The 21,128-nt window shown below is 37.9% G+C and overlaps 2 protein-coding genes across 7 annotated transcripts in view; one reads left to right on the top strand and one right to left on the bottom strand.

The window, feature by feature from the left end:
* The window catches only part of COL4A6 (collagen type IV alpha 6 chain), a 330,706-nt gene extending 314,483 nt beyond the window's left edge, over window positions 1-16,223 (bottom strand). For both annotated transcript variants that reach the window (XM_074324271.1, XM_074324270.1), the window contains exons 1-2: window positions 15,975-16,223; window positions 15,736-15,787 (exon numbers count right to left, since the gene is read on the bottom strand). In XM_074324271.1, coding sequence (XP_074180372.1) covers window positions 15,736-15,787; window positions 15,975-15,985 — 63 coding nt within the window. In that variant the 5' untranslated portion in view covers window positions 15,986-16,223. The remainder of the gene's footprint in view (window positions 1-15,735; window positions 15,788-15,974) is intronic.
* Window positions 16,224-17,578: 1,355 nt separating this feature from the next.
* Window positions 17,579-21,128, top strand: part of COL4A5 (collagen type IV alpha 5 chain) — a 373,394-nt gene continuing 369,844 nt past the window's right edge. For 2 of the 5 annotated variants that reach the window (XM_074323261.1, XM_074323263.1), the window contains exon 1: window positions 17,579-18,051. In XM_074323261.1, coding sequence (XP_074179362.1) covers window positions 17,971-18,051 — 81 coding nt within the window. In that variant the 5' untranslated portion in view covers window positions 17,579-17,970. The remainder of the gene's footprint in view (window positions 18,052-21,128) is intronic. The other 3 variants (XM_074323260.1, XM_074323262.1, XM_074323259.1) reach the window with 3 other exon arrangements.

Raw genomic sequence — 21,128 nt, forward strand, 5'->3', positions numbered from 1 at the left:
ATGTATTATTTATTGCTCCTAGTAGCCTGGCATGATGATAATTTATAAGTGACACTGTTGAGCTGGATATTGGAGATAAGTCTTTTATATAAAGGAGATCTGACTACACTGTTCAGGTTCCGCTTGAAAAACAAAAACAATGAAGACCAAAATGGGTAACCAAATAAGCACAGGGAAATGCATAGTAGCCAGAAATGCTGAATGAAAGAATGAAAGGGAGGTGATTACCAAGGGGAATCTGGGCCAAAATTCCTGCTGTAGAACTTTAGCCCACAGATTTGAATCACCATTGTGACTTAAGTAAATTTTAACTGGGGTTAACTTCCTAGCAACCATTTATACATCCTTTTCGATTCTTCTTCACTACTTCTCCTTACTACCACTGATTAGGTAATGCAGGGTAGTGGTTAAAATTGGGAGATTGGGTTTGGTCAGACTTTGGTTTAAATCCGAGTCCTACCAATTGCTAGCCTTGTGACCTTCAGCAAGTTAACTCTTATAAGTCTCAGGTATCTCATTTGTAAAATAGGGTAATTATAAGTAATTTAAAAAAGCACACACTCTGTCCTACAGCTTATGCTCACCAAGTATGAGTTATCACTTTTATAGTAGATAATAAATAAAAACTTTGTTAATGCATTCCTTTACAACTCTCCACAGTAGTGAGCCATGCTCCAAAATGATCTTTTACCTTTATTAAAACTACCCTGGCCAAATCCTCAGCAAAGATGAAAAAAAAAAAACTATTTTGTACTAACGTGTAAATGACTTTACTTTCCAAAAATATGCTTAATTTAGGATAATGTCTAGAAGTATCAGTGGCCAGACGAAAGGATTTACAATAGTTTAATTTTAGACAGTGTGCGATAAGTGGCAAGAAAAATATTTGAGGCCCTCCTGCAGTAGGGAATTCTTAGGACGATTTAGAGATTACACATCTTAATGAATAGCCACATATTAAGTAATGGCAAGCCTTACCTAAAATTTATTTTATTCCTTTAACTCTTCCTCCACTTAAGTATAAAATCTAACAAGTCAAATCAGTAGGCATTTATTAATTACCTGTTGTATGCCTAACATCATGCTGGGTGAAGGATATAGTAAATGAGGATAAGCTTCTGTCTCACTCTTAAGCCATATATATATATATGGTATATATAGAGAAGGTGCCAAAAAATGTATACACATTCTAAGAATGGAAAAAACTGTATTAAAATTATAATACTCAACATATGCCAGTAACAAAACAAAAGATGAATACAAATCATGTGTATACATTTTTTGGCACCCCCAGTATATGTATATATATATTTATATATATATATATATATATATATATATATATATATATATATATATATATATATATAATTTTCAACATTTCAAGAGGAGTCCAGATTGATATACCGGTAGCAAAAGATGATATGAAGACTTGTACCTTGGTTAAGTCAGAAATATCTGAGCCTCCATTTTATCATCCTAAATGAGTATAATACTGTATAATATTTTCCTTTCCTATGTCATAGTGTTTCTGCCAAAATCAAATAAGGTAGCACACATGCAAGAGATTTTTGTTAATTGCATGCAAATATTAGATGCTGATGAAGTACTCATACTGCGATATGGGAGTATTATAGCAGTAGCAACCCATTGCAAAATGGGAAAGGAGACACTCCCTATATGAAATACAAACAGATGAGCTCTAGAGAATTCAACCAAAGTGCACTACCTTAAATCAGCAGTACCTCAAGCAACCCAGGAAGAAACATCCTACCACCCTACTGCCCTTGGGTTGCTGTGAGGATGAAATAAAAATGTAAATAAGATTTTTAGTACAATGACTGGCACATAGTATTATCATCTTCTTTAGGCTATTATTATATTATTATTAGTAGCAGGCATTAATTTGCATACAATAGTTTAAGTTGCGTTATTGTACTTCAGAGTTTTAGAGTGAGAAATGAAAGCACTAATGAGTTTCCATCCCGAAGCCTGCTTAGAATTCTCCAACTGCCACTGGGTAACTTGTGTGTCATCAGACGGGAGTCCTCAACCAAGCAGATTATTGTTCCATGCAACATAGGTACAAAATTAAAATAATGTTCAATTCTACATGACGAAAAGGACTAAAACCTTCATTGCTGTGCATTTCAATACTTACTAATATAGACAAATATAGAGAAAATTTTATTTTATTTATACAGTATTATTCTCATTGTCATATTCTTCGGGAAGCTTTTTTCTCCACCAGAATGTCCACATTCTATTCACTGAGGGCATGGGGGGCGTGTAACCCTTATGGCCTATGTATTTGTTTCAATGGCAAGCTGTTAGATAAAAATCAAATTTTTCTAAGTTCTTCCCTTAGACTGGTACTTCTCATCCTTTAAAACTCTAAGGAACTCTAGAATGGATTCATGGATCTCACTGAAAAACAATGACATAAGAAAGTTGAATCTTATTTTATAAAGATGCCTTCTGATAATGCATTGCCATATTATTTATTTTATTTTTTATTTTTTTAAAGATTTTATTGGGGAAGGGGAACAGGACTTTATTGGGGAACAGTGTGCACTTCCAGGACTTTTTCTCCAAGTCAAGTTGTTGTCCTTTCAATCTTAGTTGTGGAGGGTTCTGTTCAGTTTCAAGTTGTTGTTCTTTCAGTCTTAGTTGTGGAGGGCGCAGCTCAGTTCCAGGTCCAGTTGCCATTGCCGTTGCTAGTTGCAGGGGGCGCAGCCCACCATCCCTTGTGGGAGTCGAACCGGCAACCTTGTGGTTGAGAGGACACGCTCCAACCAACTGAGCCATCCGGGAGCTCAGCGGCAGCTCAGCTCAAGGTGCCATGTTCAATTTTAGTTGCAGGGGGCGCTGTCCACCATCCCTCGCAAGACTCCCTCGACTTGCGGGAGTTGAGGAATTGAACTGGCAACCTTGTGGTTGAGAGCCCACTGGCCCATGTGGGAATCGAACCGGCAGCCTTCGGAGTTAGGAGCACGGAACTCTAACCGCCTGAGCCACCAGGCCGGCCCCAATGCATTGCCATTTTAAAAGACAAGTACTGGTAAAAGAATTCTACATGAGTACAAGAGTAAACACTCAGAAGGAATATTATCAGTTTGATATTAGAAGAATATTTCTTAAACTTAAGAACTTGTAGATCCCCAAGAATACATTTGCTGGCACCCAACAGGTGATAGACCACAATATGAGAAGCAATAGTACTTTTCTAATTTTTTAAGTGATTTGGTATAATGGATAGATCCTAATAGAAAGTTGCTGGGACCCTTACCAATAAGAATTTCTTAGGAAACTGGTTGGTAACTTCTGTGTTGAGCTATCCGAGTAACATGAGTATTTTGGATTTTATTTCCTAGTGGTGTAAATAAATTCTCTTTCTTTATATAAAAGCTTAATATTTATACCTACAGTTTCCATAAAAAGGGAAAAAAAAACATTTAAAAAACAGTTCACAGCTATGAAATACCAATGATTATAATAATCCTTATAAAGGTCTGATAGCAGATTGGCCATGAGTTGATAACTGTTGAAGCTGGTTGATAGGAACATGAAGTCATACCGTTCTCTCTTGTTTGTTCCTATATGAAATTTTCCACGAGGAAAATATTGACCTGGTAGCTAAATGACTTAAACAACGGACTTGGTGAGAAAATATTATAGAAGATATTATAACATCACAGATATACCATAAGTGAAATTGGCTTTGACTTTGCACTTATAACCAGTTTCCTCAGATATCTAGCCTTGTGCTTCTATATATGATAATAATCCAGGTTTTAGTGTCAAAGGAGTAAACAAGATCACCTGATGCCGGAATACAAACTATTGGAACAATTCGGAACACCGTTCTAATGAGTTCTGTATGGCATTCTTTGAAAAGATTCCTTCTTCCTAACCTACAATTTATACAGTAGCCCCCCTTCATCCACGGGGCATGCATTTCAAGACGCTCAGTGGATGCCTGAAACCGTGGATAGTATCAAACCCTATATATACTATGCTTTTTCCTATACATACACAACTATGATAAAATTTAATTTGTAAATGAGGCACAGTATGGCATTAACAACAATAAAACAGAACAATTATAACAATATACTGCGATAAAAGTTATATAAATTTGCGCTCTCTCTCTCTTTCTCTCTCTCTCTCTCTCTCTCTCTCTCTCTCTCTCTCTCAGTATACCTTATTGTACTGTACTCACTCTTTTTCTTGTGATGATATGAGATGATAAAATGCCTACATGATGAGATGACGTGAGGTGAATGACTTCAACATTGTAATGTAGCATTAGGCTACTGTTGACCTTCTGATGATACGTCAGAAGGAGGTCATCTGCTTCAGGTGATCCTGGATCATTGAGCCCTGATCATGTTGGTGGTTGAATGTTAGGTGCAGACAATGTTGATGGCTGGGGAAATTTAATATTTTTAGGTTGCGGTTGACCGCGGGTAAGTGAAAGAGCAGAAAGCGAAACCACAAAAAGTGAAACTATGGATAAGGGGTGACAACTGTATTACTGAATTTCTATAAAAACTCAATGGCATATTCCTTTACTAAGTCTGGGCAGAGGTTCATGGTACTCAGGTATCCTGGACTCAGATACTCAGGCACTCAGATACTCTGGACAACCCATGCTATATTTGCTGATATGTTGACAAGAACTCTGTGCCTGTGTGTTAAGACTTGTCTTTATATTATAAATGCCTCTTTCATTATCTATATTTTTAATGGTAGTCTCATTGACTAAGGGCTTTTCTTAGGCCATTATTGATGTGAATTTGGTTAAGAGAAGCAGCATCATTGAGGAGTTTTATAGTAAACTATACATGAGAAGATCCCACAGCAGTTCACACAAAAACTAACCCTAAGTTGACACAGGTTGACACACCATTTTCAGTAATGCTTTCGGTAGGCTTTTGATGTTATCTATAAATTTTAATTCTTAACTATTGTTTTACATATGTGGATACAATGTCTGATTCCCCAAAGGTCTGTAATCTTTATGGAGCTTTAGATTAAGTTATATTTTTATTAGCAGTGAAATTTGTTAGCCCTTTAAACAAGGAAGGAGCAAGAAACTTGCCACCCACCTGCTGTTTCCCCAATTTCACCTTCCCCAACTTAAGTGCCAACTGTCATGTGGCAGGTCCCCACTCCATTCCATCCCCACCCACGCATGTGCTGCTTGTCCTTTCATTTTCTGAGGTGGTTTCCTCTGCCTGGACACCCTGCTTCTATCTGCCTACCCTTCCATGCTGTTGATTCCTTCCCCACCCCTCCAAAATTCAACATGTCTCTTGCCACCCCAGGAACCTAACTCTACTTGAGCTGTACCCTGTCAGAACCTTCCCTAGGTGTGGTCTCAGTTGGGACTGGGGTGTCCATAATGGCCCTGGACACACTTTTCATCCCAGGAGAACAGGTCTCTCCACTGTGTTACCCAGGCTCCCCATTCTATTGTTGCTGTTCTGCCAGGAGGAGTGCCCTTTCTGTTCTCTCTGGTTATACAGACTCAGCTCTTCAACGGCTCAGCCCAAAGTGCCACTCCTGCAGGTGGACTCTGGCTGTCCGAGCCCCAGAGGCCCTGCTTCCGTCCTACATTTTTAAATTAAAGATGAATCATCTGTCCTGAAAAATACAAATATATTTATATATAGAGAAAAAAACTTCAAATCAGGATGTCCTGGAAAATCTAGAATACACAGTGTCCACATTTATCATTCATTTTCTACTAGTCCTTTGAGACCATGCACAAATCCTACCTCTGTGAAGGTTTCTCTAACTGCAATCCACATTGACCTCTTCCTTTTTGCACCTTCTATAGTACTTCATTCCATCCCATTAATTTCAATGCCTGATTATCATATAATTCACTGTTTTAAAATCACAGAGGAATTTCAACAGTTCTATAGCATCCAATTTTAATTTCATTTAAAAAATATATTTTAACCTAATTTAAACTGTAATCAAAGACAGCATGTACCATTCAAATGGATTACATGCCAAACAAATTGGAAACCAACTGGTTGCGTTAAGGTGTGCTGCCAAGTTAACAATTTAACACTGTGTGTGTGTGTGTGTGTGTGTGTGTGTGTGTGTGTGTGAGAGAGAGAGAGAGAGAGAGAGAGAGAGAGAGAGACAGAGAGAGAGACAGAGAGACAGAGAGAGACAGAGAGAGACAGAGACAGAGAGAGACAGAGAGAGAGAGAAAGAGAGAGAGAGAGGTGTTGACCAGGATATACACATTTTCTTGTTATGTCTGTTTAACTGAAGAATATTCTGGGATAGCAAGACAAAGTGTTAAAGAAAAAAATCCCTCACCCCATGGTGTCCATTCTTTATTTGGGTATATCAGAATTTTCTCCACACTGTCACTGTATAATCAAAATAAAACAGAAATAAACTAGAGACTAAGACTGATATAGCTCTCAATTTCAGATTTTAATGTGTTTTTTTTCCAGTCTCTTGTTTTTTACTGACTTTACAAATAAACAAATGTTGGACTTATTAGAAAAACACTTATTTTGGTCTGGTTTTTCTATCGGGGGTCATATGATATCTAATTTTGGGAGGGCAAGGGTCTACAGCTGTGAAATTTGAAAAAATGCTCTAATAATTATTTTTCTTCTTCATTATCATTATTAACATCAACATTGTCATCTATGAGCTCTGGCTATTTAGTTTCATGCTAGGTGCTGGTAAGTATTTATGCAACTTAATCATATCTCCAAAGCAAGGTCACATAAGTCTTATACATCTAGAGTTGACCTTCATCTTTAAGTGATCTGCTATATTCGGAAACAGAATTTAGAGATTCTAGGCATTTTAGATTTTCTCTGCCAACTCTTTTCCCTCTGGAGAAAGAAAAATGGTCACTCAAAGCTTTACAGGTCAAAGAAAAATACCACTTAAGTTTTATTCCTTCCCCAAGAGAAAATCTGTCTCCCAAAGGATTAATTCAGCTTCTTGGCCAGAGGTCCTAGTCATTTCTGGGAAATCCTGGTCTTTCCAAGGTAAATGCTATAGAGTTTTTATGGTCAGGGAAATTTCCTCTGAAGAGCACCAACTCCCCCTCAGTACAAGTAGACCAGTCTGAAAGATAATGACCAACTAGCCCTATTGTTGTTAGACAAAGGGAAACTGGGACTTCAAAGATGCCTGGGGAGGTGCCTGCAGATCTAATCTTTAGTTGGGACCCTGGTCTCCACAGGAGGTCACAAAGGTAGGGCAGCAGAGGTAGAAGTGGCTTTGGAAAAACTGGAACAAATATAACAATTCCCTCTTTTTCTCCCCTAGGAAGCTTGAAATACAAATCCAACACACAATTAAACGATTTTCTCTAAAGTATCCCCAATGTTGGCTTATGATTTCTAGTACAGAGGCAATCATAGTGAGTGATGGAAAAATAGTAACAATAGTAATAATTTTATAGCTGATAATATATTTAATGATTTCTCCTGAGGCTATAGTTAGTGGTGGAGTCTGTATTTGAACCTAGGAACATTTGGCTCCAATTTTTTTTTAACCACACTATAATCCATAAAGAGGAAAAATAAACCAGGAAATAGACCTCTACACTGAAACATGGAACCCAAAAAGAGCTTGAGAAAAGACACATGGCTTGCCTAAATTTTATAAACCTGGATGGTGCAGATGTGTGCCATGGAGTGAGCCCTTCATGCATAAAGGGCTTGTCAGTGCTGTACACAGAGTAGGTGGCCAGTAATAACCAGAATGCCCACTATACCCCACCTAGACAAATACACCTTATCACAGGCATTAGGCAAATGCTCTGAGAAGTCAGGGGACAAATAAAAGTGCAGGGCAGGTCTAGCCCTTTCTTATTCCTGTGAGCACATCTCACAAAGTGCTCTGCCTACCTCCCTCCACTTCACCCTCCCCCTGTTCCAGCCACACTGGCTTAGCACTTACCATGGTCCTTCAAACAACAGGATGAACACAGTATTTGGCACATGGTAGGGACTAAGTAAGTATTCATTGAAGGAAGGAAAGAAGGGAAAACAGAGTGGAAGAAAGAAAGGGAGACTTCAGAAAAATACTCATTAAAGTGGCCCTTCTGGGAAGAATAATATGTCCATCTAAAGAAACAGGAGGAAGGCAAAAGATGAGGAAAGAAGGGTGTTTCAAACAGAAGGAAAACCAGACGTGATTCTTCACAGCATGTTGAGCCAACATCAAAAGTATAACTGGGATCTAAGCATCATTACAAGGACAACAACAGGAGGTGGGGTTGGATGGGTAGACAGGGCCAGATGATCACCAGTCTAGGGAGCTTTTACTAATGTTGGAGTGGCATGATCATATTTGTGTTTTAGAAAAGGCCCTTTGCTTGCAGAGACAATGGATATCAGGAAAGGGGTGGGAGGCGGGGGAAGACTGAAACCAGAACAACAGTCAGTTCTGTTATAGGAGTCCAGATAAGAGATGTTTATCATCAAGCCTGAATTAGAGAGACAGCACAATATAGTGGCATTTAACCCAAAATCTACTATTTGCTGGATTTGTGATTTTGAATAAATCAGTTAATCTCTCTGGGCTGAGAATATTTTCTCTATATATTTCAAAGGGTATTCTTATGCAACTAATAAAATAATATTGAGAAAGTGCTTGTACACTTCAGGCACTAGATATTATATGACATTATTAAAGTAGTGGAAGAGGGGGGAAAAGGTGAGGGGGATAATTGAGAAACATGGCCCTTCTTACAGATATACTATCTACAAATGAGTGTCTTCTCTGATAGCTCCCTTTTCCTCATCTTATCATATATCAGTTGTCAACATTGGGAAATACTTTTTAACAAGATTGTGACTTTTCCATCAAAGCAATTGTTGTTAGAGTTAACATTAGTAATTCCTAAAATAGACAGGGAAAAAGCAGTTGCTGCAGGCCATCAGGAGTAGATCTCTTTACTCATTGGAAAGTCATCTTTTGATCACCTACTATATGCTTGGCAGTATCCTGGACATTGTTAGTACAAGGTTGAAGTGGTTAATATGGACATATAAGCATAGAAATTTCACAACTACGTGATAGATGCTACCAAAGGGGTCCAAAGAACTTTAGAAGCACAGGGGAAGGAAGAATGAATTATTGCTGAAGAGGTCTGTTTCATAGAGGAAGCGCCATTTTCATCTGGGTAAAGACTGAGAAGGAGTTCACTAGATAGAGGAGAAAGTGTAAAAGATGGAGAAGGACTTCCAGACACAGGGCATAGCATATGCACAAGTAAAGAGATGTCAAAAAACATAAAGTGGTTTGGGAATGGAGAAAAGTTCAGTCTGAATGAAGTGTAATGTACCCTATCAGTTTGAGAAGGATGGGTGGCAGGAAAAGACACACAGCCATGAGGCTGGAAAAGTAGTTGGGGCCAGATAAGGAAGACCCTTAAATATGCCAAGCCAAGGAGTATGCATTTTAATATTGAAAGAAACAAGAAACCAAAAGACGTTTTAAATCAAGAGATAACATAATTGGATTTGTTGTTAGTGAAATAACTTTGGTGGCAGTTTAGAGATTAGAATGAAGTCAGGAGGTAGAAAAACTAGTTAAGAGATTATTGATGTATGATGATGATGAAGTTTGGAACCAACATAATATTAATGGAAAAGCTGGATTCTACAGATTTTTGGTAAAACTATAGGGACTTAGTGAGAAGGGTGAAAACAATGAAAGTTGGTGGCTGATTCTATAGTTTCTTGCTTGAAACTGGGTGGATGGTGATGATGTTTAACAAAGATTTAAAAAATAGCAGCAGGTTGGAGTGTCATGGAAAGGACTAGAAAATAGTTTCATTTTGTATACACTGCAATGCGATAAAAATAAAAATAGCTGGCATTGGTTGAATGCTTATACTAATCTCCAGGTACTGTTTTAAGTGCTTTGTATATATCAAATATATTATTGGAATACAGGTATCAGGGCTTAGTAGGTATTTGGAAATATAGGTCTGGAGCTCAAAAAAGATGTCTAGGCTTGAAATATAAATTTGACAATTATCAATGGCTAGGAGGCATAGTTAAAACTGTTGAGGCAAGAAAAAGGCAAATGATAAAATGTTGAGAAAAACCACCATTTTAGGTGATGAAGATTGTAAGCTCCACATCGGCAAAGATCATGGCTGACTTGTTCACCATTGTATCACCAGAGCCTGGAATACTATTTAGGATACAGTGGTTGCTCAATCAATAAATGTTGAATGTATAAAATAAAAATATCAGAGAAGTATAAGGAGAAACAATAAGGCACAGTATCCTGGAAGTCAAAGGGGGAAATGTGATTTCAGAACGATTGGAAAATGCCAAAGACTATAGAAAAGTCAGATAGAATGGGGTTTGCAAAGAAGCCATTGGACTTGGTCCTTAGGCAGTCATTAGTAACTTAAAATACAGTACTTTTGGTAGTGTAGAATCAGTCTAGATTGTAATAGGAGTAAGGGTATGGTTGTTGAAGAGGAGTAGACAATGACCAGAAGTTTGGTGATAATGTGATTGAGGTGGTTAGAGTCACAGAGAAAAATGAAGCCATGATTTTTTTTTAAAATTTGTTTTTATAATAGAGGAGATTTCAATATTGTTTATAGAAATAAAAAATGAAATCGTGGGAGAAGGATAAAGATGGTAAGAGAGTAGATAATTGCTCTTAACTAAGTTCCCATCACTGTTTTCCCTTGGGCATGCTTATCAGGTTTTCAATTTACATTAAGTTAGACTTTAAAATAATATAAAGCCTTCTGATCTGCCTCACTAGGACACTTAGTCAAGCTTAAAGGTGCTTGATAATTTAATACAGGATGTTGCTTTCTTATTATCTTCTTCCTATATGTGTATGTCCTGTCATCTATACAGTATAGGGCAAATCTATACTCCAAGCATGGGCGGTGAGATTATGTGATTATCCATATAATATAGGCAAGCAAAAACCAATATGTATTGATAATTGAGATCAATTTATTTGTTTCATTCTTACATTTATGAAGTAATTACAGGAACAGTATACTTTGCTCCTGTGACCTGGCTTGACTATGCATTTATAGAATAGGGGGGCATATTTACTGAGAACTTAATAAATACCTAAAATCTAAAAGATTGTTGGCATTTATAGGCTTGAGCAAGCCTTAGAAAGTGACAATTTGCTTGTTGTAAAAACCAATTGCATAACTTAGGATATTTTTTAATGCCATGGATTAGTTTGGCAGTCTAGTGAGGACTATGGACTCCCTTTCAGAATAATATTTTTAAATGCACTCAATAAAATACATGTGATTGCAATAGAAACCAATTATATTGAAATATAATCATCAAAATATGTAAGAAAACAAATTTGTAATATGGTAATAACTCATATATCTGCTTCTTTACTAACACATTAAATAAGAAGATCTATTTCCCCTTCTTCTACTGTGTTAAAATGTTTGTATCAATAATGTAACTACATTGTTATTCATGTATTATCAGTTTACATAGTCATTTGATGATTCACTTGATGATGTACTTATACATCTGTATCAGTATCTCCATTCATCCCAAGATATATATTCTATGTACATATATATGTCTTATATTGTAACTATTCATAGCTAGCTGATACAGGATGTTTGATAGCAGGCCAAGCGAAGACTATTTTAAGAATTCATGTTAAGAAAATGAAGATAAGACACAAACTGTGGGGAAATATTTGCAAATCACATATATGGCCAAAAACTTGAATTCAGAATATACAAAGAACTCTTGCAACGCAATAAGAAGACAACCCAATTTTAAAATGGGCAAAACATTTGAATAGCTATTTCTCCAAAGAAAATGTAAAAGTGGCTAATAAGCACTTGAAAATATGCTTAACACCATTAGTCACTAGGGAAATGCAAATTAAAATCACAACGAGATACCATTTCATATCTACCAAGATGGCTATGATCAAAAACAGACAATAACACATTTTGGCAAGGATGTGGAGAAACAGGAATTCTCATACATTGCTGTTGGGAATGTGAAGTAGTATGGGCCATTTTGGAAAACATTTTTGTAGTTTCTTAAAAGGTTAAATATAAAATTTTCAAAAGACCCAGCAATTCCATTCCTAAATATCTACTCAAGAGAAATAAAATATATGTTTACACAAAGATTTGTATGTAAATGTTCACAGCAGCATTATTCATAATAGCCAAAAAGTGGAAAGAGCCCAAATGTAGATTAACTGGTGAGCGCATAAATAAAATGGGGTATGTCCGAAATGGAATACCAATACTAAAAAAATAGTGAAATACTGATACATGTTATAAAATGAATGCACTTCAGAAACATTGTGGTAAGTGAAAGATGCCAAACACAAAAGATTACATATTTTATTATTCTATTTATACGAAATGTCCAGAAAAGATAAACCTGCAGAGATAGAAAAGTAGATTCATGTCTGCTTGGGATTGCAGGTGAGAATGGGGATTAACTGTAAATGGATATGAAGGATTTTATTGGGGTGATGACAGAGTGCTAAAACTGGATAACATTATAGTTGCACAGCTTGGTAAACTTACTAAAAATCATTGAATTGCATACATAAAATGGGTGAATTCCTGGTGTGTAAATTATCTCAATAAAATTGCTTTGAAAAAGAAAGTAAGTCGTAGAGACACAGCCCCAAACAAGGCAAATACTCCTTTTGATCCTTACAGTGGGCAGGGATTTTCTCCATCTCTGGAAAACCTAACACTCAATTCATACTTTGATGACCGTGATTATGACTAAAAATCACAGTTGGAAAGAATCAACCTGGGCAGCTTACAACTTTAAGGAAAGAAGTTTTTATTTTAATCTGACCTTGACTTGAATGCATTAAAAAGCATATTATCTATGCTCTTTGCAGAAGGAACAATAGATATATGCTTTCTCCCCTTTGCCCCTTTCCCACCCAAATAACTCTCCCAGTAGGCTTTGACTTTTAAATATGCTTAGTTCTATTAGAGCCTTTCATGAAAGCAGGATTTGGGGCAAATTGGGGAAAAAAACATAAGGACCCTGACTACTTTGGGACAGATTTTAACTCTTAGATATGTTGGCCTATGGTGAGATATGGATCTTTCTAGTTTTTTCCTCTAATACAGTGAAGGCACATGCACACAAGAATTTATCATTATCTATCCTATCTTTATAGGAACACAACGGCCACCATTGTCTGAGAAAGTAAACGCCTAGAGAGTTAGAGATTATATTGAGATATTTTTTGTGTGTGCTGTGCCTTAGGCACTTAATAGCCAAAAATAATTTTGTATATTCTGAAGTCCTAACTCTATCTCATTCAGATGAATTGTGCAAATGTTTCACCTGAATGAAGATCATCATTCCTTTAAAGTAATTTAATGGAAACTCATTCGTTAATCTTGGATTTTAACATTTAATTTTCTATCCCTTTAATAAATAGCACCGCTTCATAAATGCTGACAAAGAAAGAACTCAAAAGCACCTAAATGACTGTATCTTAAATGCTCATCAATGTTCCATTATTGGCAACTTAACTCTCTACAGTGAAGAGACATTCTCATGGTGAAGTGCAACATTGTTCCTGTCAATCTATTTATAATAGTTATTTTTCATTAATATTAGTCAAATGAGGTACAGAGAATTCAAATGTCTAAACCCATCTGAAAGGTGAAAAACATTGCAAAACCAGAAGATAAACTGGAATTGAGGCAAGATGAGAACCAGACAATATAGATGAGTATCCAGTACAAGGAGTACAAAGAAGAAAAAAAACAAACAAAACTTCCCCTTAGAAAAGTCTCCTGAGAACTTACCCTGTGATTCTCCTTTCTGTCTGCCATTTTCCCAAAAAATTAAAAAATATCTTTACAATGTTAAAAACATTATACATAAGTAACCAACAAGTGAAGGAAGCAGCCCTGGGCACAAATAAGGCAAAAAAGTATTGTCAGTGAGTCACAAGGTTTATTTTAGTCTTACCAAGTTGAATCACACAGACATAGTAGGTGACACTGTAAAACAACGAATAAAAAAGCTCACCAAGCAGTGCTCAATTTTGGAGACATACTGCAATACTTCTAAGAATTGAAGACATCATCCTTTAGTGACTTTTAAGGATATTAAGTGATAGGATGCAGTGTTTGGGAAGTCTCCAGCTATATAGAATGATTTGCTAATGCTTTTCTCCAAAGTACACTGAATATGATCAGCCAGAGTCTGAAAATAAAGGATTTGTTGCAAAGTATTCTGTCCAAGCAAGACATTTTTACAAGTGGCAAGATTCTCAGACAAATTGTTAACTAATCAAAACCTGGCATTTTCAGTAAACGTAGTATTGAGCCTCAGGGTAACAACTTGTATATTGGAGGAATCAGACGGAGAAGTTTGCAGAACCCTAGATCAATACTTCTACTTACAAAGTCTGGAATTTACTTACATAAGAGCTGATGTTCTGAGTTAGGTGGTCACAAGATGTTAAAATTCAAGTTTTCTCACATCATCCTCTTTTCATAAGAGAAATGATTTCACTTCATTCTGATATTTTATAAAGACATATGCCAGGACAAAGTAACCCATTTTTTCCATAAAGGTGTTAGGTAATTTTATTGGGTTGAATTAAGTATAGCTCTAGAAATAGGATTTTTAAATATTTAAAGTATTAAAAATAGAATCAATCAGTTAAAATTGCCAAAACCCACCAGGTAAATATTTGGAATATACATTCATTTGTCATCTATACAGTACACGACTTTGGCTATTATTAAGAGCTGTTTGTTTGTTTGTTTTAATAGAGCAGTGAAATAGTACTCAATAGTTGAACAACTTCATATCTGAACTGAACGGTTCACTGTATTTCTGCCAGCATGAGTAGCTAGTGACACTGGAAAACTGCAGCATCTCTGATTATTGGGATCACTCCACCTTTTGTAAATTATCCCCGTAATTCCATTAGAGGTCTCTCTACTTTCTGGGATCTATTAATCTTTTCTTGACCAGATTTCTACAGAAATTCCTTCTCCTGCAGTCCCTAGCTGATTTTAACGGGTGATATCTAAACAGTCCATGAAAGGTTAACTTGTAGAATTTTTTTCCCCTGTTCTAACCACTTTAACTTTTAATTTTCTGATGACACAGAAAATCAGTAAAAGGAAACATCAGGCAGAAACTGAACAACATCTAGTAGTATTAGTTCAGTTCAGGTAGTTAAAGAATCCAGATGTTGTCACCTGGTACTGTCAAAGGACTCACAAGCAAATACTTAAGTTTAACCCCCACAACATTCGCGGCACTTTCAAGTCCCACTCCTTGTGCTCTCCTCCCACTCTCAAACTTGTGTGCCAATTCATGTTCTTGTACACCCAGGAAAACTACATTTCTTTTGCCTTGGAGATGGATGCAGAGAAAGGCATCAGATGTCAGTCATTTTAATTCGTCCAGGAAAGGCTCAGAAATGTTTATCTCTTGTGTCTTCTACTTCTATTTTCCCAACCCATTACAAAGTTTTGGGACAGAAATATGCCCAAGTTCCAAAGGCATTAGCCTGAGACAGAGCTATTACTCTCTAAGAACCCCATTAACTCCCACTAGAAATTAGAGTGATGTGCCCTCCGTTTTTGGGGGCAACCCTCTGGAACCCCCCTAACACAAACACAAGAGGTGGGATGGGGTGGGGGGTGTCAAAGGAGGAGTAGGAAAGGGGTTGGAAAAAGAGACTCACCGCTTCTGCAAGTTTCTCGGTCAGGCACAACGTAACCAGGAGCAGCCACAACCTGAAACGGGAGGGAAGGTGAGTAACATGGGCTCTCTAGACTGCGGGGTCCCTAGAGCCCGACCCCTTTTTGCTGCCTGCCCACACTTTCCCTGCACTGACAGAAGTACAAGTAGGTGTAGTTCTGTTCTGGCAAAATAGCTCCAAAGAAGGAAAGAGGAGGGGAGGTAGGGGCAGCAACAGCTCACCCAGTATGCATGCTTGCGGTTCCTCTGGAGCTGAGTCCCGGGAGACTGCTAAGCGGCTCCGCGGCCCGGGCTCATCTGGGTTCCGCAGATGCTTGGCGGGTGCTTTCTTATTCAGGAGGATAGGGTAGCGGGGCGAATTGGCTCACTTCGGAAGAAACTAAACTCAGCTCCTGGATAAGAAGTGCCCCAAAGGGAAAACACACTCAGCGGTGCTGGCTACAACGGCCGCACTCAAAAGATAGTTCCATGCACCACGAGAGGAAGGAATGGAGGGGAAAGGGGCGGGGCTGTCTGCTGTCAATCATCCCACCTACCTTGGGCAGCCTGCTATCTTTCTCACTTTCAGGCACCTCTACACACAACATTCCCACACATCCCCAGAGCTTCAGACACAGGCCGATGGATACCTACACATAGATGTAAGCATCATACACTTCTACAAACCACTGTTAACTGTTACACATATATAAAGGCATACGACTCCTAGATAGACAAATGGGCCCCAAAGTGCCCTCACAGGCTTGTCCAAATGCATACAATACTCATTCCAATTGTATACTAAGCTGGGGTGGTGGTAGTGTTGTTGTTGTTGTTGTTGTTGGTGGTGGTGGTGGTGGTGGTGGTTGTGGTGGTTTCTGGAGTTGTAAATCCACCCTAAACTGAGTAGAACCTAAGGATGAGTGGGTCCCCATGAAACAGGTCCAAAGCCTTGAAAGACTCTAAAGTAGTAAATTCTAGAGTCTCAGATAACAGAAATATTCTGAAGAATTCTTCAGTAAATCCCTGAAAGACTCTCCAAGGAGTCTTTTTGGGCCGGTGGTATTTTAAAAATCTGCATCTCAAAATCATCCAAGTAATGGTCAAGTCTACTTATCTGGAAGACATCTATTAAACTGCCATTAACTCCATGTAAGTATTTCCAGTTAAGTGTTTGTGTTACGGTTAAGGAAAATTTCATGAAAGTTACTTAATTCTCTGTCTTAAATCCCTCTGAAACACAAATACAATGACAGTAAACAACTGTTATGTTAGTTCAATATGAGATAAATATTAATTGTGAAATTCAGTGTAGCTAAAAAAGATATGACTATTATAATAACATTCAACCATATAATTATGAATATCTACTGAATGCTCCCAAATCTCATATATATGCACACACACACACACACACACACACACACACTGCATAAATTCTTCACACATTTTCTTAATTATTTTGCTTATAAGCATATATTTAATTATGTAAATATTTTATATATTTATAATATTTTCACATATTCTGTTGTATGTAGAAACTCTGTCCTGCGAGCAGGTGAAAGGCAAAGAACATCAGCAACCCAAGGAGCAGCGACCAGAATTTGTTCTTAATCATTGACAATGAAAAAGCCCGATACCCTGAGATCCATCCGCTAAAAAGTAGTCCCAGCTCAGGTCTATTTGTAATTGGCTTTGGTGCTTACACCAATAAGAGTGAGAACTGGACTGGGAAGAGTAGTATCAACGGGAAGTGCAAGTGAACGAATAGAAAAGCTTCCAGGTTGGAAGCTCAGTCAACTGGTCTGGAAGTTTCCCTCCCCCAAATAACTGAGCGTCACTCCCTCGCAGGTTGCTTGTGCAGTCCAAAGCTGTGGCGGAGTGATCCTCAAATTCCCGGGTGCTATTAGACTGGAGGCGGTGCGGGGGAAGAGAGGGAAGAAAGTAGATCTGAGGGACCTGCCTGAAGAAAAAGTTTGCAAGTCTGGACAGAAGGGAAAAGTGCTCCTGAGAGACTGGCTTTGGGGTAGGAAGGGGGGAGGGAGGAATACCTGCTTCTTCCCCCCCTCTGGAAAAGCTTCTTTCTCCTCACCGCAGCTGACCGGCACAATTGGGACACCCTCGCTGTCTCTCTCTGGCTCTAGCTCTCGCCCAATAAACCCTCAAGATTATGTCAATTGGTCAGAGCCAGCCAGGGATTTCGTGTGGGTGCTGAAGGAGCTGCGGGAGCCGTAGAAGAATGAAACTGCGTGGAGTCAGCCTGGCTGCCGGCTTGTTCTTACTGGCCCTGAGTCTTTGGGGGCAGCCTGCGGAGGCTGCGGTAAGTCCTTCTTTCTAACCCCCACCCCACCCCCACCCCATCACCTCACTCTCCCTCTGAAATCACTTTTTGCCCCCTTGCCTTCCTTTCTCCTTGGCCTTGGCTCGGGAATTTAAATTTGCCTTCACTTGTTTAGGAAGAAACATTTACAACCCTCGCTCCTAACTCAAGCCTTCTGAAGTCCAAGGGAGCGGTTTAAGTGTTAAATAGGGCTACTTGCTTTCCTGCACCTAGCTGCTCTGTGGGCCAGAGCAGAGCCTGGGATGGAGAATGCAGGCTAATAGATCACTACGATCTGGTGGGAATGTAAAACTTTTTCTCCCCACCCTCCGCCTTTGGGTGTTTCCCTGCCTGCCGGCTAACCTTTTCAGTAGTTGTATTCAACCCACGCACTCTTTAAACGTTGTCTGTAGTTTAAGATTTTGTATTTTCTAAAATCGAGCTTTCATCACTGTTAACGCGGCGCCCATGAAGTTCTTTTGCCCTTTCCTGGAAACTTGAACCTACCCTCACCTCTGGTCAGTAAAACCTCTGTTCGCCTTTTGCCATCCTTGTTGCAAATGTTCAGGTAACCTACCAAGAAGAATGAGGTAAAGACGAATAGCCTCAAGCTTCGAGTTTTCTGCGTCTTTTTTAAGTTCTGGGTTTTTGTCTGTTGTTTTTTTTAACCTGAACGAATTGAGAAATTGCCCATCACCTATTTAAAGGAAAAGACTTCTCGTTTTTCAATGGAGAATAAGTATTCTGGCTTAAAGCAGAGTGGAGAAGGATGCATATGTGAAATGACAGGCAAAAAGTTCCACTCAGTTTTAGGAATGTAGAATTAAAACCCCAATATATCTCCCAGAAGGGTATCTGGGTAGTCCCACCCACTATCCTTCTGGGGATGAGAGGCAGATATAAAGGAATGAATGGCTTTGTCAGAAAAAATGTTCTCCAGCGTAAAGCCCATCATCCTTAATTTCACTTAACTTCTAAAGAATTAAGTATGTGACATTATTTAAAAGTTATATTTGAATGATAGTAATGGATGGTTTTAAAAGTACTTCAATATGAGATCATGGCTTAGGCCTTCACATGGTTGAATGACTATCAATTCTTTGTATGCAGCTGCTATATTATGGCTTATCTGGGTCCACTTTTAAGTTAGCTGTCTAGCTTCTCTATACACTCAGCATGCCGCAGATTACATTGCCCTCCTTATATCATCCAGAAAGTGTGTACACATGGTATGAAAACTAACTTTCATATTACTCTAAGCACAACATAATTATGATACCAAATCTGCTGAAAAGCCATGCATATCACATTTTTAATTGCACTTGCCATAATCTTCCTCCACCTAAGTAGATAAATGACTAAAAATTGCATTTTTGATTTAGAGAATCTTAGTGTGGTAAGGTTTAGTCACTCAGTAGTGCTACAGACCCTTGGATAAAACTACAATCGTGTGTTGAAAATAGTTACTTTTAAAAACATCTTCTAGATGCTTACTTCTTATGGCATTTGGCCCAGGGACAAAGATTTTGTGGATATTGGATTAAATGTTTCTACTTTTTCTTTTCACATTGCTACTAATAAATGTGCACCAGCTATCATACGGGTATGTAAAGCAATACTTTATATCAATTTATAGTAAATCAATTTATAGTAAAAATGTGATTCTTTTTATGATTGACAAAACTTGGAAGCAAGCTTCTTTTCTTGGAACCTTTAAAGATAAAGTGTTCATGAAGAAATTACAGAAGATACCATGAAGTTTTTTTCCCATTTAATTTTTAAAGGATGTTTATTTTATATCCCATTTCTCTCTCATTAGGATATTGTGCCTTTAATAAAACCAAGGGTTTGTTTATTCCACTTCACACATCAATATCCTAGTTACATGAATGTTTTAATCATCTCAAAGATATGAATGGTATCCGTTCTCCATACTAGTGCTGGGGATATTGGTAACCTTCTCCAGAGTAAATTGGATGGTAGTGGGGCTGGTTGTTGGTTGAAATAGTCTGGTATTCGGACGTTTATATCAGGAAGAGCATGGCTACTTAAATTGCTTTAGTTTTTCATAGTTAAGTGATTTCTTTATCTCTGAAGACATGCCAAATTGGGATGTCACAAACATGTGGAAAACTTTTTTTAGGGAGAGTATTAGGTGGACTAAACTCATGGCGAAAGGTTAGCAGTAAGAGAAGAAGGCAGCTTTAAGTTGGAAAAGTCATTTCTAGTAATGGAAATAATGTATTTTTATGTAAAGGTAGTTATACCTGTAGTGACTCACTGTCAGTAGAATAGGCAATCCTACTTTATGGATATGGTGTGTAAAATTATGCTACTCCTACTGTACAAATGTTAGCAAGTGTTTAGTGTATGTGTGTGTGCAGTAAAGTAGATAGGTCTCTCTAATTTAAATATACTATCTCCCTTGTGACCACAGGCAGCAACTCATACAGGGCAGTAGTGTGGTTCTTAGTCATGAACAGTTTTTCTTCGTCTATAAAGTGTACTGCTCCATAGGAGGATTTTGTCAGTACTGTTACCATAACTTACATTTTGAGTATTTACCATGTGCCAGACACTGTGCTAATATGATGATATACATGACCATATTTAATTTTCACAACAGACCTATGAGGAATATACCATTCTTATCCCCACTTTACAGATCAAGAAGCTATAGATTATGGAGGTTAAGTAACTTGCTGGAAACCACAAAGTTTGTAGTTGTGGAGCTGGAAATTTGAATCCAGGCAGTTTCACTCCAATTTCTTTACACTTATTGATTGTTCTATACTGCCTTCTTTGTATGTGCTCTAGAGATTTATTTGCTGTTCAGAGTATTTGGATCTCTGCTACTTTTTTTGGGGGGGGGAGGGAGACAGAGGAGGTTAAATGGAAATGATAAGATGATAAGATGGGGATTACATCTTTTCATGCTGATGTTAGGAGAAGCAGCATGGTATAGTGGAAACAGCTTTGGGCTTAGAATAGAAAGATCAGAGTTTGATCTCTATATGTACATGTATGTATAGAGAGATAATTTAAAAGCAATCTAGAAGCAGTTGCTTGTTGTAGGT

Source organism: Rhinolophus sinicus, chromosome X (assembly GCF_036562045.2).
Source record: "Rhinolophus sinicus isolate RSC01 chromosome X, ASM3656204v1, whole genome shotgun sequence".
NCBI classification, from domain to species: domain Eukaryota; kingdom Metazoa; phylum Chordata; class Mammalia; order Chiroptera; family Rhinolophidae; genus Rhinolophus; species Rhinolophus sinicus.